Consider the following 19,097-nt stretch of genomic DNA (forward strand, 5'->3'; position numbering starts at 1 on the left):
ACAATTATCATTAACTGAAAGTGCAGTGCTACCAAAGCATTTAAGACAACTACTCTGCAGTCTTATTGGGTGCTGACAGTGCAATTACCTCACACAAGGTGTTGCTGCTCTCTCCCAATGGACTAAAGCTCCGCTTTTTTTATATTGATGGAAATGGAAGCACTCAATTTAGTTTATTAAACAGCTATTTTAGGCTCTGCTTTTTAAAAGTCACTCTATATCCCTAGTTTTGTCATTTTGGATCTATGAGAATTAGTTGGTTTTGTTTTTCAAGGTTTTTATTCTTGGTTCCTTTGTTCACATCAAATTTTTGATTGCATGAAAATGCGTATTTCTTCACTGTACCGTAAAAAATTATAATTGATAATTCTCACATATATTGTACAGCTGTGATTATGTAACTACGAAAAATATATCAACTCGATGCAATAAGGTTTTTTAAGATCCCATCACTTCTCAATCTTGGAGGTGTTGAAGTCATGGGGACAAACTTGCTGCTGTTTGTAAGATTTTTAAAGCAGTAGTGCAGGGTGGCGTGGGATAACATGTTCTTAAACACATATATTTTATTCACATTTTTAAAAATAGGAGACTATTTACAAATCTCTTATAGAAAGAAAAAAAAGGTTTTAAAATTGCTATAGATATAACAGGATGTATTTGAAAAGATCAAAACACCAAAATATCAGTAAAACTCAAATGTTGTGCACTCTTCACACACACATATATATAAATATTTAGAGTGAGAGTGAAAAGACAGATATGTTTTGAATAAGAACATGTATGTTCCAGACTATGTACAATAATTTTGGGGGTGTTTTCTACTATATAGCTTAAGTTCATTTGATATAATCAGTACTAGAACTGTTTTTTCACAGCTTACTTTCTTACTAATATTTACTCATAAGTAATTATTTGGAGTACTTTTAACCTGTACTTGATTTATAAAATGTATGATTTGAAAGAAAAAATATTTTGGTTCCTTAATCCATCTCTGATTGTGTTTAAGTTTATTCAATAAATTATTTCAGTTTTTGTCCTCTAATGATCCAGTTTGCTCCATTTAGGATCCCCACAACCCTTTTTCCTAACAGCCTTTAGCGCTGAAGCTCACATTTTTTCTTCTTCAACCATCTAATGGAGAAGGACAAGTAAGAAAAAGAAAACAATAATTATAAATGATTTTTTTATGATTTAAACTCCTAAAGGTAATTTTAATTTATTTAACTCAAATCCTATATTTCTAACACTCCATTGCCACAACCACTTGACCTTTTATTATAATTTTCAAATTATGTTGGAATTTTACCTTGGAATTTTACTCATTGTTATCAACAGTACATTTCTAAAAATGTAAAAAATATATTTATATGGTGTATTATTTATGTATTATTTTTGCAACATTTATTCAGGGAGAAATCATGAAGAATAAAGCCAAGGTTATCTTCTCTTTTTTTCACAGACCGACCTCGGATTGCTTTTTTTTACAGGGGATTTTAAAGCCAATGGAATGGAGAGAAAGAGTTCCTGGGCAAATCTTAATCACTTACTCAAGATCGACCTGGAGGATAAGAAAACATAATTGACTTCAGCAGAGGCCATAGTTGGACTCTCTGGACTAAAGCACAGCCTGTCCCAGGGCTTTGCACAAGAAATAACCAAGTAGCCAGAGAAAGCCAGCGATGCATGGATCTATGGATGATATAATGTTGGTGAGATAGGCTTCATATGATTTTCAGAGGACATGGCGAATTTTTACTGTTCATGTTAAAAAGTTCAATAAACTTTTATTCTATTCTATTCTATTCTATTGGAACTGAATGGACTATGACAATACTGTCATCTTCAGAAGAAACAAGAAGCGAGTTTATTCTCCAGGACATTTCATAGCTCATAAAAACACGAGCCCTTCGACCTGCTGCACATATCAAGTGCACTAAACATTGTAACACAGAATGAATCAAAAATATAACAGTGAAAGCATCATCAAATATTGTCAGAGATGGATGTTACAGAGTTTCTGAAGACGTGGAAAACTACATTTCTTTCCAAGTCCAACTACGATCATATTTTGTGTTTTTTCTAAAAGCGTTCACAGTGGGTTTTTTTGTTATGATTATGCTGTTTATAACCATTGTTTTCTAATACAGTCTCTGAAGTACGATGGAGTATTAGGGCCACAAATAAAAGTAATATTACGAGATTTTAAGTAGTACATCTACGACTTTAAATCTTGTAAATTTGCTATTTTAAATCTCATTAATTTACCACTTTTTTCTGGTTAGTTTATAATTTCAAATCTTGTAAATTTACAAGATCAAGGTCAAAGTGAGCATACAGTGCAGCAGCAAGTGAATGCTGTGCAGCAAAGAAGAGCAACTAAACTCAATTTAACAGGTTAGCTGAATGTTTACTGACAATGTTACAAATGTTAGAAAGCTCTTTTGTTTAATTTAAGGTTTATTAATGTTTTATTTATTGATGAAGACATCAGTATCTCTGCAGCTGTCCACTTCCATCCTTTCTTCCTCCACGAAAGACCAGATCTCTCAGTCTGTGTGACGCTTCCATTTGAAGAGGCACACTTCTCAGCTCACCTTTATATGCTAATATAACAGACTATTTTCATTCTTTTTATTGTTTTGTATTGAAATGAGACACTTCCCTTGGAAGAGCGAACGTATGTGATACCATTTTCACTCCCCTGTTCCTTGTACGCATGACAGTTACATGACGTAAAGTGACAAATGGACTTCTGGGTATGTGAATGATGAAGTCAGAACAAAGTAGCGGTCCTTTACACCCAAACATGTCTCTGAGCTCCTTATTTTACATATGAAACTCCGCTTTACCGACACCGATCCCCAGAAAGCCAGCTAAACTAGTAATTAGATATTTAATCATCAAATGGTTCAGAATTTCTTTTTTAAACCTATCCGAAAGTAAAGCTTCACAAAACGCTGCACATCTTTAATCTTCAAGCATGGCTCAGATACACAGACAATTTGGGTGTTTCTTCTTGTTAATTAATGATTTTTTCCCCCGTAAATATACAACTCTTTTTCTTGTAAATTTACGTGTTTTAAAGTCGTAAATTTACACATTTACGCCTTTAAAGCCTATGACTTTTAAAGTAATAAATATATGACTTTATTCTCGTAATTTAACAGGTATGACTTTTTTCTCTTAAATTTAGGACTTTAAAGTCATAATTTAAAAAATGTGGTAGTTTGTAAACTAGCCCTAATACTCAGTTGTACTGCAGACTGCCAGCAGTTCAATTTGCCTCTGAGTTGTGGGCAGACCGTTGGCGCAGAGTTAGCCCACCCCTACTTCCCGTCATCCATCTGTTTACACGCTTTCTAGTAGCTTACAGCCTCTAACATTACCTGTGCAACAAAAATGGCAACCAACGTGAGAGCTACCCAGCTATATGTTTTGAGCCTGATACAGGTCTGATGAGGGAAACAAAGATGTACATGAATCTAGTCGTCTACAAGTGGATGCATCAGAATGGAGAGGAGTAGGAAGCTTTGGCTTGCTACTGTATTTTCTACAGCACAACTACAAGCTTTTTCCAAGGTTATTATTTTGCCTGCTCCTACTGTAGATCATAATGATTTGATTATATAAATATAGAAATGCTATAAGCCTAATTTTCTTTATTGATGTCCTCCAGTATGATGAAATTAACACAGGAACATGTTAAAATCCCAGATTTTCATCGGAGTGGGTCTAAAACAAAGAAATATTTTGTCTGAGGTATTGCCAAAGAAAATAAATAAAGGGAGAAATGTTACTGAATGACACTAATCAGCACCTCTTCTGGTTTCAGGATTCAACTGAAGAAATTTATTGACACCCATCATAATCCTTAACAAAACCAGTGCCCAATCGTAGCCTTAACCTAACCTCCACTCACTCTGGCCCTGAAAGTAGTTACAAAGCCTCAAATCCTTACACAGCACACACAAATACTGTACATCATACCCCTGAAAGACAGGATCTTCATGTATTGTGCATACATTTGTAAAGATCATGAAAGATTCCTTCGCTACATTACAAATAACCTTTTCTTGTTTTGCTTTTCTCTCGTGTGCTGCTGTTTAGCTGCTTGAAGGAGACGCCTCATTAGGCAACATTTCAGACTTTGTCAGTAATGACACTGCATATCCAGCGAGCACCGTGTCACACTGTGATTTATGATCACTATTCTACACTCCTGCCCTTGGGTGCTTTAGTCTACGGAAAACTTTGGATTTTGATGACTGCATCAAAATAAACAGAAGCTGTTCAACAGCTCTGTGAGAGCCAGATTGAAGCCTAGAGGGATTTATCAGAACAGGTGCAGTTCAGACAACAAAAAATATCCATCTCGCCACTAAAAAGACTAAAACAGTGTCACACACAAACACAATCTGCATACTTCCTGATAGGTACTGCCTTGCAGCTACATTGTTGGAATGTTCTGTAAACATTGAACAGAGATGCAACGACAGATGACGTTTCTTACCTTTGGATACTGTCGGACTGGAATGAGAACTCTCTCTGAGAGCTTGATGTTTTTATTGCTGATGATGTCCAGATATTTCTTCACATCACCATCTTTTCTCAGTTCATCTCCGTCATACTTCTCAATCTCTGCAATCAAATACAAAAAGGACAAATCATTGCTTTTGTAGACAAAGCACGAGTCTGTTAGCCTGTTTTAGAAATAACTGTTGCATGGCATGTAAACTGCATCAATTAGGGCTCATTAGGAAACAAATAACACTTTGCTTTTGCACGATTTAAACCAGCTGATTGTCCTAAATCTTCTTGAATAACCTCGATTTGAACATTTAATAATGCTGGTATGTCATCTTAGGTCTACCTTTGTTATTGTTGATCTATTCATTTTGCTCAAACTAACAAAAGATGATGTACTTCACTATTAGATGACCCCTTTTCCATCCGAACAGTCAGATCCCAACACAGCACAAAACTTAAGAAAATAAAATGCACATCAAGAGGAATGATATCTGATAAAACGTATTTGGAGGAGTAAAGATTAAATCTGTGCAATTACTGCTAATTGGTTTTTTTTTACCTTGGAAACTGTGAGATGGATCACAGCTTTGGTCTAATTTCTAAGATTATTGTGTAAACTTGCAAACTGAAAAGGAAGATAGATGCAGTCTTCTCACATTGCAGACAATTTATCAGTTAGAAAGAAACAGAAAAGTCCCTGAAAATGTCGGAAGAGAGATTTAACAATACTCCTTTTCTTTTAGAATTTTCTATTGTCATTCAAGCTACAAATGAGCTAAAGTCAATCTGTCACTGCCAATTTAATATCTGAATTTATAACTTGTGCTTTCAGCACCAAATCCCTTTACATTCCTTCATTTGAGTAAGTCGACAATAAAAAAAATACATTTCAAAATCTGTGATAAAATCAGTGTAAAAAGTCATGGTATTTGATTTGATTTGACTTCAGACCCAACTCTTTATCATTTCAGTTTTCACCCTACCTTGTTAAGGAAAGGAAAAATGAATAACATCTGAATGTCCTTAAGTCTCTTATTTTGGTAGAAAATTCTACTTAATAAATGTAAAAATTGAAGCAAATATGGTACTATGGGTTTCCAGTTCTCTCTGTATGTTTAGGTTAACATATGGATGATTCATTGTGACTTGATAGGATAATGAAAAATTAAGCCAAAGAGAAACATCTCTGTGATTATGATTTTAAATGTAAATTATGTCATTAAAATTACTCTAAATTATATGTTGACATATTAGTACTTATACATACTACACAGGATATGAAAATGTTAAATATGAAAAGTTCCTTCTTTTTTACATAGACATTACAAAAGTAATTTTAGGCTTAGTAATTAGGAAAATAGATAATTTGTTTATTTTTCAAAATAAAAATAAACAAATTTTTATAAGTTATTTTGTTGAGTTCCAAATGTCATAAATACTGTTTTTTTCTTTTAAATAACCATGTACCTGCAGTCTGCAGCTATTGGGTCCTTAAACAGCAGCCCTACAAACTGAGAATTAAAGTGACCGATGTCCATAAAAGAAGAAGAAGGCTGTTAACATTTATCACCAAGTTTTCAGTCAGCTTCTTCAGCTTATAATACAACTGGAAACTACATTTGACAGGAATGGAAGAGGTCGTGTCGAGTTCTGAAAGACCAATTAATCTTTCTGCAAGAAGCATTTGGGGTTTGTAAGAGGGTTCAGCTGAGTACAGAGTGTGGGTGTGCTGTACTAATGTGCATAAGCACTCAATAAATACAGCTTTAATGGACGACTCACCTGAAAAAGTTTTTATTCAAAACACAGTAAATATATCTAAAGTCGCTTGGGGCATTTTTCTTGATTCAAACTATGAAGAGGAAAAAGTTGGAAAAGAACGTGTTGACTGCATTTATAAAAACCTGTGAGGACTTTTCCATGTATGCTGCTGTGAATCACTGTGGATCCTTCTTGCTTTGGGCTTGTGCTAAAGGCAGAGAACATGCCAAAATTGAAATACATGTAAACATCATCTGGATAAATCTGAGAGTGGAAAGATGATGGATCCCAACATATTTGTTATTAGGAACTGGCAATACAGGGTTAAACGTTTCTCTTCCTAAACTCCAAAAAAATCTAATTCTGTTTAAGGCATTTTTTTTAAGTACAGCATTAGAATATTATAAAGATACAATGAGGAGCAATCTTAACAAATATTGCATTTCCCAACTGAAGATATTGTACCAGTAGAACAAAATGTGTGCTAAACAATGTGACTAATGTTGCTAACTGCAAGAAGAATTTCCTGGAAGCTTCCTCTTAAACTCACAGGTAAACAGGTTAAAAAAAACGCTCTGACCTTTATTCAACATCATCACATCTCTTTATCAGAGCCTTCACAGGAGAAGTGTCTTCACAAAGCTGGAGCTTCAGCGATATGCCTTTTACAAAACAGCTCCTTGTCAGTGGAGAAAGTCAGATGCAATCAGTGTAAAACAAATGAATGTGTGCCTTTAAAAACTTGCCTTTGAATACAACAGGCAGATACAATGCAATTCAGAAAGCCGCAAACGCGAAGAGTCTACAGGAAAAGCGATTTTAACTACAGCTTTGTTAGTCAGCCTCTTTGTTCCAAGTGATCAAAGTGCACTGAATACTATGGCTTTCCGGACTCTCAGACTTGGCAGCGTTTGCGTTAATTGCACTTTGTTTTAGCTCTGTAAAAGAAATGAAAAGAAAAAATATCTAAATATTGATTCACTTTCCAGACTTGCTCAGGTTTATGAACTTTGAATCCAAAAATGTTTGTATTAAAGTATACAAAAATCTCCTCATGCATGTGAGCTTTTGTCGGTATAAGGACCCACTCCAATCATCTTTTGGACCATTTTCAAAGCGCTTTCAGTGGTCTTCTAATTGTGATTTTGCTGTTATTAAACAAAATTTTACAAACCTGTGTGGTTTTCAAGGACAATGTCTGCAGAGCGACATGAGTTTATCATAGATGTGAGGGGGACTCTTAGTGTCAAGCAATCCCGTCCCCTCTTCCCATCACCCATAACTAAGAGATATCTGTTTACTCACGCTCACATCAGCTTACAGCCCCTCACACCTACAACCTAATACTGGTGCAAAAATATAGTTAGCAACATTGGAGCTATCCACTCGTACAGTTTTGAGCCAAATGGCATCTTGGATGTGGAAAATGAAGACGTACATGGATCTACAAGTAATTGCATCAAAATGGAGCAGAGCAGGGAGCTTGAGGTGTATTTTCTATGTTTATAATCTTTTTCAAACTACATTTTTTGCCTGCTCCTTATTGACAATTTGAATAAAGAAATAATTAACAATAGAATTTTGAGCTTACTTTTTGTGATAAACGTGATCAAAAAAACAAGGACACAAGGACATTTTAAAAACACTCAAAATGCAACTTTCATCGGAGAGGGTAGAAAACAATCTACGAAGCGAAACTGGTAGCTGTAATAATACCCAGAGAAAATATTTGTTCCTTTTGAATGTTTAGTCTTCTATTGTGGCTTTAATGGAATTTAGTTTGTGATTGGTCAGGAGTTTTTTCTAAAGTTCTTCTTACAGTGGCAAAAATAATTTGGATGAATCAAACAGCTTATGTGGTGGAGTTGGGTCATAAATTTGTCAGATCTAAAGAGACAATACATTACATTAATTAATTTAATCTTCAGTTATTTCCCATGACATAGATCGGTCAAATCTGCACTCTGCTGCACTCACAAAGACATTTTATGAGCTAATGCGGAGCTTAAACTCGACTGCAGCTCACCGCTCCCCCAGGGGATGGGTCAAACGTGGAGAACAAATTTCGCACACCTAGGTGTGTGACAGATAGTGGGACTTTATCTTTATCTTTATCTTAAAGCTGCACATTATTACAGCCTGTGCAGCAAACTCCAGCAATCCTGGGAAAGGAAGTCGACACACACAGCAACCTTATGGTTTGTTAAACTCTGTTCACCTTTAGAGCATAAAAATGTCCAAAAAAAGAGAAAGCCGTAAACGACCTACGAACTGTGGGAGAAGAAAGAAATGCTGCACAACATTCACTCAGGCCTGTGTGCTGGATTTTGGCCCGGTGCTTGTTTTGGCTTTAGTTCATGGCAAATCAATAAGTGTATGGGATTATTTGTTGATATCAGACTTCTTTATTTTTATTTACACAACAGCTGACAAGTCGATGCTAAAATCGTTAAATGTTGCCCTGTGAGAAGCTAAAACAGCTGTGATCATTTTGTTCTGTTTACTTGAATGCAATATTTAATTATTCATTAATTTATTTCAGCTTTAAATAGTTGATCAATAGTAACAACCTCACAGAATGAAAAAAAAGAAAGTGTTCAGTGTAATTCCTCCCCACATGGTATCAAAACTGTAACAATAGCACTAACAGAGCACGCAGGCGACACAATGAGCCATGAGCCTTGTAATTAGCTTTGGTCCTCTCAGTCTGAACCAATAACAGGGTTGACAATAAAGGCCTTTCTTTCGTTAAGGAAAACACTGTTTACCTGCTTTTAACCAAAATAAACAGAGGTTTGAAAAGTTTAAAAAAGCTTATTGAGACTAGCATGGAGCATGGAGGTCAAAACTATTTTTTATTCAATATGTAACAAATTATATATATATATATATATATATATATATATATATATATATATATATATATATATATATATATATATATATATATATATATATATATATATATATATATATATATATATATATACATCCTCCCCTTCTGACACGAAGGGGAAGGATGGTTGCTTCCGCAAGATGCGTTAATTTTGATAATGCACACTTCTTCAGCCATTAACCCGCTTATACCATGGTCACTTACTAAATAAATACACATTCAATCAATTTAGTACTTTATTCTTGTTCTTCTTTCGGTTTGGATCGCTTTTTTCACAAAAAACTGACTTTTTTGGGCTTGTGTTGTATTGACCCTGTGCAACGCAAACCTAGGGACAATCCAGAGTAACCAATTAACCTATGAAGCATGTTTTTAGAGGGGGGGAGGAAGCTGGAGTCCACGGAGAAAACTCAAACATGCACAGGGAGAACATTCAAACTCCTAACAGAAAAGTCCCCCATTGATGATTGTATTTCAGGTCCCCCAGCCAGGACTTGAATCGGTGCCTTCTAGCTCTATCCACTGGACCGGGATCTTGTCTAAAATAAATAAATCCACCCATATATCAGTTGTGTATCAAAACAGTTATGTATTTTTTTTTATGTATTTGTGGCCTCAGATGACTCCACCAGAAGCAGTCTTAAAGTTTAAAAGAAATTCACAGTTGCAGCAGCTTAAGATTGTTTTTTATTACTTATAAAGTGTAAATAAAATGAGCTGAAAAAGCATGTCGAACACAGTACAACACAGAGCTTTAGGGTGAAGCCCGTCAGGAAACAAAACATTATAAACTATTTTACTATGTAAGTAAAAGAAAAAAACAACTTTTGGGCTGCAAACGTGTTACTCTCTGCTCTTGGGCTGTTTTGAAAGGTCAAAACTGGTCCAAAAACAAACTTAGACTTCTTACTCTTTAAAGAAAATAAATGTGCTGGTTGTTCCTCATACACAGCTCCGTCCACTTTCATAACTGAATCTTTTGGCCAGAGAAGGTAGAATAGTGGTACAACAATGACATGATAGAAGGCAAGGCAAGGCAAGGCAAGTTTATTTGTATAGCACAATTCATACACAAAGTAATTCAAGGTGCTTCACAAAACAAAAAATGCATTAAAATCACAATACATCATAGAAATAATCAACATAAAATTTACTTTAAAAGAAAAGAAAAAAAAAATTTGAAAACTGATTTAAAAATAAAGGAAGGAAAGGAAAGAAAAGTGCAGATAGGACCTTTCAGTCATATACACGGCTAAACAGAAATGTTTTAAGTCTAGATTTGAACATGAGCACAGAAGAGGCCTGTCTTACGACTTCAGGGAGGCTGTTCCAGATTTTAGCTGCAGAATATTGAAACGCTGATTCCCCTTGTTTAGTTCTGACTCTGGGAATCAACAGGAGGCCGGCCCCTGAGGTCCTCAGAGTACGAGATGGTTCATATGGCACTAACATGTCAGAGATGTACTTTGGTGCTCGGCCATGGAGAGACTTGTACACAAGCAGAGCTGCTTTGAAGTCTATTCTTTCAGGTACAGGGAGCCAGTGCAGAGACCTGAGCACAGGACTAATGTGATCATACTTCCTGGTTCTGGTCAGGACTCGAGCAGCAGCATTCTGGATGTACTGAAGCTGTTTTACAGCTCGTTTGGAGAGGCCGGTGAGCAGGCCGTTACAGTAGTCTAACCTACTGGAGACAAATGCATGAATAAGTATCTCCAGGTCTGGCTTTGACACTATGTTTTTGATTTTGGCAATGTTTTTCAGATGATAAAATGCCGCTGATGTTACTGACTTGATATGGCTGTTAAAGTTCAGGTCAGAGTCCATGATTACCCCTAGATTTCTGACTTGATTTGAGGGTTTAAGAGACAGAGAATGAAGGTAGCTGCTGAGACTTTCTCTTTGTTTCTGTGGGCCAAAAATAATAACTTCGGTCTTGTTTGAGTTTAGCTGGAGAAAGTTGTTCTGCATCCACGCACTGATCTGTTGGAGGCAGTGGCTGAGTGAATCCACCGGCCCATATTCACCTGTTGTCAGTGACACATAGATCTGAGTATCATCTGCATAGTTGTGATAAGATATGTTATTACTGCGTATTAACTGCCCTAGTGGCAGCATGTAGAGGTTGAACAGAAGAGGTCCCAGGATCGATCCCTGGGGCACACCACAAGTCAAGGCCATGTAGTCTGAGACACAACTCCCAATTTCAACAAAATATTTCCTGTCTTCTAGAAAAGACTTGAGCCAACTTAGGGCAGATCCAGAGATGCCAACCCAGTCTTGGAGTCTGTGCAAAAGGATCCCATGATCAACAGTATCAAAGGCAGCACTCAGGTCTAGCAGGATTAAGACAGTGACTTTGCCATCATCAGTGTTCAGGCGGATGTCGCTGGTTACCTTGATAAGAGCAGTTTCTGTGCTATGATGGGGTCTAAAACCTGACTGGAAAACATCAAATGAATTGTTTAATAAGAGAAAATCAGTGAGCTGTTGGTAGACAACTTTTTCAAGGACTTTTCCTAAAAATGGCAGATTAGAGATAGGTCTGTAATTATTCAGTACAGTGGGATCAAGACCGTTTTTCTTCAGGAGAGGTTTAATGACTGCAGTTTTTAATGCCTCTGGAAATATTCCAGATTGAAGAGACATGTTAACTATTTGAGTAATTGATGGCAACACACTGTTCAGGACAGACTTTAGAAATCTAGTGGGTAACACATCAAGGCAGCATGTAGACGAGCTCAGACGGGTGATGGTCTCTTGGACAGTTTGGTCAGTGACAGGTACAAAGTGAGTAGAAAGAATCCAGAATAAAAAAGAACTGATTATATTTTACATTTAATCTTTTTAACTTTTTTACAATTTAAAGGTTTTTAATTAAATCTAAAACCCAATATGATCACTGGTTATTTATTTTATTAAGACAGGAATGAGAACACTTCTGCGTGAAAATGCATAATTGTTTAGCTTTAAGCTTTAAGTCAAATTATTTTCTCTGGATTTTCTTGTCAATCACAAATATTTACTTAAACAAAAACACTTATCACCACTTTTTAAATATTATGAACAAAGAAAAAAAGTTAATTCTGCAGATGTTTGACAAAAAAAGTGATGCATTAGGTAAAATTCAGTTTGTGCAGAGAAATAAAGCAGGCCTGGGTTATTCAAACTTTCTTTTCTTGAGAGGTTAGCATAAGAAGAAAACAATAGTTGTGTGATCTAAATTAAAAGAGTCATTAATTCCTCCTGATCACAGAAAATGTTTCCCAAACATTTATTGACCTGGTTTTTAGTTCACAACCTTTTCAATTGGGGACATGTCAGTAGTGTGTCAATTGAAAAAGGACACTAGACTTCAGGAAAAGTCTTTTATTAAGTCTTTTGGAAGGCAAATTAACTTTATAGGGGGAAAAAAATCATTGAAATTGCAGTTAAAAATTTTATTTACAATATGGAAAATGGAATAGATTAAATAAACCAAAATGGCAGTTTCTTTTGTTATACTTTCTATTTGCTTTGATGGGCAACACGGGTTACACACTGACGTAACAAAAAAGCTTGCAGTGTGGGCGTTCTCTATGCCTTTTTTCTGATTTCCAGTCAGGTTTTTTCTTGTCTGTCTCAATTCTACTGCTTTAGCTCATCCACTCATTTCTCTTGCTGAAATGCCCGTAACCTTGGAATTTAATCCTCTCCGACCTCTGCACTCATTAGTAAATACTTTCGGCTAAATCCAGAAAAAGCTGATTTACGGTCTCTTTCCTAAAATGGTAATTTTATGTCTGAGTGCTGTCTTTCTGTCACTGTTAACCACAGGTCAATGCTGGATCCTAAACACACTGTGCTGAATGTTAGCGTGGAAAAGAAACATAAAAAAACAACAACAAAAAACAGCCTTTTTAAAGTTTTAAGGTACAACTCAACACACAAATATGACTGATATCTTCAAATAAAATGCAAATAGAATGTAAGTTTTTGCATTTTTATAATTGTAGAGATCATTATACACACATTGCTCAGCAACAAGACCAACTGCAGTGACAATAAAAGTGCATTGGATTTTAATTGAAGTGAGTCACATCAACAGTGTTTAAATGGGTCCTTCTCTTTTAACTCTCCTCTATAAACCATATCCTTTTGTATTTGCTTTATAGTGCTTTCTCTTTTCACTTTTCTAACAGCAGCTCACGGTAGTTCTCTCTCTATTTTCCATATATTCTTAACCTTTCACGGAAGCTCTGTTTTCAAAAGAACAATGACAAAAAAGAAGGCAACTGGCAGTACAGCTACAAGAAGATCCTTTTAAGCTAGAAAAAAAATCAGCTGAAAACCATTTAAAGTGACTCCTGAAAGAGATAATGTCAAACATTTGAAAATTGGCTTAACAGTTAGTGTTCCTAGGGGTGTGACGATAACCCCATCACCGCGTCACCGCGATATATATAGATATATATATATATACAGTATATATATACACAAAAGAAGTCTGATGAACTAAAATGAGACATTTTATAACTCCTAAAGTGAAATGTGAAAGATGACTTGTGATAGAAAAAAAGGCATATTGCGATGTAACACAGATACAAATTCTTCAGCAGCCAGAGCTTCCCTTTTTTGTCCATCACATCCTTTCTTTCTGCCTCCCTGTCTTCTCATTAGGAATCCCTTTGGCTTTTATACCTAGCACGTTGTCGAGTCTTACCAAGAAAACCTCTGGGATCTATTAAGAGCTTGCCTTTCTTGTTTCTGTCTTCCACCCACTATTAAAAAGACCCACTGTGTTCTTTATTCAAAGGAAACTAAAAGCACACCCAACAGCTGCCTGTTCTGTCGGTCTCTGCAGCCATTAGGCTCACACCATACTGACAGTAACTGAGTTTGTTTCCCTGAAGGAAATAGTGTTGGTGGGAATAGGGGGGGATTAGCACCAACAAACCGAAAGGAACTTACAGACAATGTTATCTTGAAAAAGGTTTTGGAAAATTCCCAATGTTTGACTTCTTCCTGATAGATCAAAATGATGCAGGAACCTTGAGATTTGCAGAAAAAGAAAGATAAAAATGAAAATGTCATTCTGGACATTTAATTTAAACAAAAGGTTTTCACATCAGGATAGTTTACTGCAGTAACACTAAATAAATTGGGAGACGTTAACCAAGACTGTTGTAAATCCATATTTTGTGGTTTATTGTGTATAATGTGAATAATGAAGGATGGCATTGTATTCTGCTCAATGATAAATCGCCCCTGAATCTATAACAAGTGAATGCATTTTATCTTGTTGTCCACCAATAAGCATGATGCTGCATTTTTACGCTGCAAAGATGGATGGGAGAGCTCTGTGACAGTGGATCACAGAAAGAGCTTTCTTGTGCTGCCTGTTTCTTTCTATATGCTCTGTGCTGATGTGGGAAACATGATTGACTGCTCTGATTGGTATCTGTTGTGGATGATGTGAAAAGTTGAAGTTTCAGAGGTGATCTTGAAACGAGATTCTCTAACTTTATCAGGGAAATGCTGCAAATTTTCTCAGCAACTATTGAATATCCACACTGGAATGTGATGTTAATTAGGGCTAAGTGACATTCAAGTGTGCTAATGAAAAACTCAAAGAAGAAAAAAGGGGGCATTTTAGTTTGCACATATTTTATTGGAATTTTGGCTGTGTGAGTCAACACTGACTGAAAAAGTATTCTGTGTAACAGATGATCTACACCCCAGCAAGTGGCAAAGGCCATACTGTGAGGTGTTTCATCAACACATTTCAACAGTAGTGCTTAAGGGGCTGGAAAATCAGAGCACAGCAACCCTCAGAACCGTTAGAATATGAACACAGCACAGTTCTTCCATAAATACATAAACAAAATGGTAAAACTTGTCTGCTTTTCTTGATTAAGAAATGTAAACTAAACTAATCTGCCTAGTAAAATCACATGATCAATTCAACAAAATATATGGTAAAGTACAGGAAAAAAGTGTATTTAGTTTCTGCAATGTTTTTTTTCTAGCAAAATGTAATTATATTTGTGTCACATTTCTTTATCCCAACGCTTTGTGTGGACTTTGATTATTGGAAGCTTCATGTCCATTCCAGAAATGCCAAAGTTACTAACTTTCAAATTAGTATCTGTGCGTGCTTTGGGCTAGTGTGCTTCCTCTTGAAGTATTATATTCTTTGAATATAAATGAACACATGCACAATGAGGATCTTTGGCGGAACATTATTGTATTCTGCTGTACATTTTTCTAAAAAATACAGACAGCAGATATTCAGTTGAATAATCTGCAGTTCTTTCTGGTGCACTTTTGTTAGTTCACATACATCCAAAATTAACAATTAAAGAGATACCCTGCAGTAATTGTGTGTGTTGGCGTATTATTTTATGAACTTTTAAAGAAAGGTTTATAAGAAAAACAGTTGTCTTTACACCAAAACCATGAAAAAATAGTCTAAAAAAGAGACATGGACTGCAACGAATCAATACAACAACAAAATTCTATACGAATAAATAAAAAAAAACAACATAAGAAACAGCAATTCAAACATATAAAAAAGGCTTGTATATTGTGATTGAACATGATTTATCTTGTATATTTGAACGTTTTATTTCTTTCTATTGTAAACGTGCATCTAAAAAATATTTGCAAACGATTCTTACAAGAAAAGCAGCCACTATGTTTTCACTGAGAGCTTGATCCATCCCGTCACTCTGCTAAAGTGTTGCACTTTTGCCTGCAGCACCTAGAAGCTCTTTCACTGAACATGCTGGCTTTTTTTCTCAACTTCAGTCATGCATTTTTCTCCTTTTAACCTCAACTTTCTTTGCTCAGAAAATCTGTCGAGTTCTGGACTGAAGCTAAAAAAGTGCAGTTGAGGGCAATTACTCCAAGAAGCACAAAAGGACAAAGAAATATGTGTCAAAATCTCCACAAACCTCTCTGTACTGGACTGAATTGAAGATGCTTTGAGACTAACAGAACGGGGACTGGTGCCCAGCAATCTGCAGCGTATGCAGCAGATTGTAGACAAAAAGAAAGAAAGAAAAACCTGACTTACCTTCTGCCAGTAAACGCACCGCGTGCACAAAAGAGGGATCCAGGCTGTTTTTCTCTGCCACCAGTTCAGGTAAACACTTATCTGGATGCATTCTGATCACAGCTCTTCAGCAGCGGAGCAGGTGTGTGATCACTGGAGTGCTGAACGTCGGAGTGCAGCTGTACCTTCTTCCCCTCTTGCCTAACAGTGGCTGCAGTTGCTTTTATTGAATAACAACAGAGGGGAAACGCCCAGAAAAAAACCACACACCTCAAAACGTCCAAAATACCTGACCAGAGGCTGAGCAGTGACTCAGAGGTGTGAGCCCATCCCGGCTGCAGCTGCCTCTTGTCGGCAACCCGCCAGACTCCCGGGCATCGCTGCGCGCGTCCCCGCCCCTTTCACACGATTGGCCACGTTGAAGAATCAGTGCTGATGAAAAGCTGAGGAGTTCCCTACTGAGGGTAATGCAACACACAAGTTCGTCTTATTAGCACCACCAGCCTGAGAGTTCAGCACGTCCAAGAGGAAAATGTGGTTTTAATCTGAAATAAATGAACCAAGTAACAAATACAGAGTGAGTGCATCCAAAATGAACTTGTCAATTCGATTATTTAAGATTAAAGTGAAAACTTGCAGTTTAATTAATGTCACGCAACAACTAACCTCTTACAACACTCGGCTGTGTCCAGACAAGCCAGACTGTCCGCTGGTGTCAATAATCCACATCAGGGTGATCCGCAGAGCCGCGGCTCTGTTTGTGTCGCTGTCCATGGTGCTGATCTGATTTGAGACTCACAGAAGCTCGTTTTTTCTCATTAGGTTTTGCCTTCCAGAGTTCAAAGTTCTCGGAGATAGGAAGAGTTTCTTTATTTAATTGATTTATCTTCTATTGTTCTTCCTTGTTGACATTTTGTTTCACTGCAGATTTTCACTTCAAATAAATAAATAAACATCCATCTTTTCATCTGTCTTCTAATCCAGTTTTATCCATTTCAGTATCAAGGGCTGCTCGAGCCTATCCTGGCCACTATTGGGCGAAGGCAGGGTTCACCCTCGACAGGTCGCCAGTCTGACGCACATTCACACACCCATGCACACTTGCATTCACACTTAAGGACAATTTAGACCTATGAAGCATGTTTTTTGACAGTGGGAGGAAGCCGGAGTCCCTGGAGAAAACCCAGGCATGCATGGGGATAGCTTGCAAACTTCTCACAGAATGGTCCTCCATTTGTGATTCTGTTTCAGGTCCCCCAGCCGGGACTTGACCCTTCTTGCTGTGAGGCAAGAGTACTAAAATAAAGGGGGGAAAAAACAGACAAAGTTATCAAAGAATCAATTGTCTGTTATGATGCTGCATTTTGGATAAGGCAATTTTCAGCTTCTTCTTACTATTATACATCATCTCAAAAAACTAAGCAAAAATCAAGCAAACACTGTGACATGTTTAAAAAATACGAGAGGACTTGAGTCGCATTTGTGTTTCATGAAGAGACTTGAGCCTTGAATTGAGACCTAAGGTTTGGGTCCTGATAGCAAAGTTTATTTGTTTATTCTTTTTTTGGCAACATAATCTCTCAGTCAGGTGTAAAAATCAAAGCTTTCTTTAAATGATTTTGAACTGGAAATGCACAAGCTGTATATAGATATAGACTTATATATAGAAATATAGACTATAGACCTCAGACCTCACTTGGACTTGCACAAAGGGACTTTCGAGCATTTCTGGGAAGAGATGTAATAATATTTGTGTCTCATCTAAAATGTTTCCTTGCTCTCCAACATTATTGATATTAACTCGAATCTAAAAGCCATTTCCTGCACAGCGTGCCGGCTGCTTTCCTTCCTCCTAAAATGCATTTTATCAGATGAGGCTATAGAACCATCAACACTAGCTATACTTGACCTTTACAGTTGCTTCTCTGTGAACTAATCAGTAGAAATAGAAACACATAAATAATAAAGTTTGGATCTAATTATTTTGTTGTTATTTATAACATTGCTTATCCTATAATTGAAGGTGTTGTATTGCATTTATCAACGGCAAAAGGGTTTTGACAATTGTTTAAAATACATTCAAAACCCCTTTTTAAATACTGAAAGCTCGATGTTTTGCATTGAAATTTTATTGACATTTTGTTTAAATAGATTCAGGTGAGTCTTTTGTCCTAAGTCATATTAGGAATGCAGTTTTAGAACAAGGCACAGTTGCTGGAAAATAAGATCTTCTTTCTTTGCAGATTTCTCCAAATCTTATTTATCCTTATCATAATGATTGTAAAGTGTATAGCATATTGACACTATATTGGAGTCAAATTACTACATTTATTTGCACTGATTTAAAGAAAACATAATGTTTTATAAACTTAACTTGCAAAAGTCCACTTATTTATCACATGTTCAAGTATCTGCATGTCTACATTTGCATGTTGTGATTTGTAGTTTACTATTTATGCTTTATAAAACATTTTACCTTAAATTTGATTAGAACTTTAATGTTTTGCATTTTTGATCATCTGCTAAAAAGCCAATGGATGTGTTTTTTTTTTTTTGTTATACCTATAAATACTGATTTATTTTTTTATTGTACTTTTTGTTAGTTTCCATCCAGGCTTGAGCCTTTTTTGGCAGTCAAAAGGCAAGTTACTTTATGCACAAGTAACCAGTCGATTACAAAATTGAAAATAGAATCAAATGAGACAAGTACTGATGCATGTTTACAGCATCAAGTCACCTCTAGGTTTGAGACGCCTTTTTTATAGTTTGAAAATAGTGCAACCAGAAAGATCTGCAGAGAGAGAACAAGAAAACTTTGTTCACCATCATCCCCTGGTAAGTGAGAGCTCATTATTTGAAGACATGACACTTCTT

At 36.2% G+C, this 19,097-nt stretch overlaps 1 protein-coding gene across 6 annotated transcripts in view; it reads right to left on the reverse strand.

Annotated features, from left to right (window-relative positions):
* The window catches only part of khdrbs2 (KH domain containing, RNA binding, signal transduction associated 2), a 72,606-nt gene extending 56,011 nt beyond the window's left edge, over window positions 1-16,595 (reverse strand). For all 6 annotated transcript variants that reach the window (XR_013647925.1, XR_013647924.1, XR_013647923.1 and 3 more), the window contains exons 1-2: window positions 16,245-16,595; window positions 4,514-4,641 (exon numbers count right to left, since the gene is read on the reverse strand). Coding sequence is in view for 1 of the 6 variants with exons in the window: in XM_078932370.1 (XP_078788496.1) it covers window positions 4,514-4,641; window positions 16,245-16,335 (219 nt within the window). In the remaining 5 variants the exon portion in view is untranslated. The remainder of the gene's footprint in view (window positions 1-4,513; window positions 4,642-16,244) is intronic.
* Window positions 16,596-19,097: the final 2,502 nt, after the last annotated feature.

This window comes from Oryzias latipes, chromosome 15, assembly GCF_053564925.1.
Source record: "Oryzias latipes strain Hd-rR chromosome 15, Olatipes_Hd-rR_3.1".
NCBI classification, from domain to species: domain Eukaryota; kingdom Metazoa; phylum Chordata; class Actinopteri; order Beloniformes; family Adrianichthyidae; genus Oryzias; species Oryzias latipes.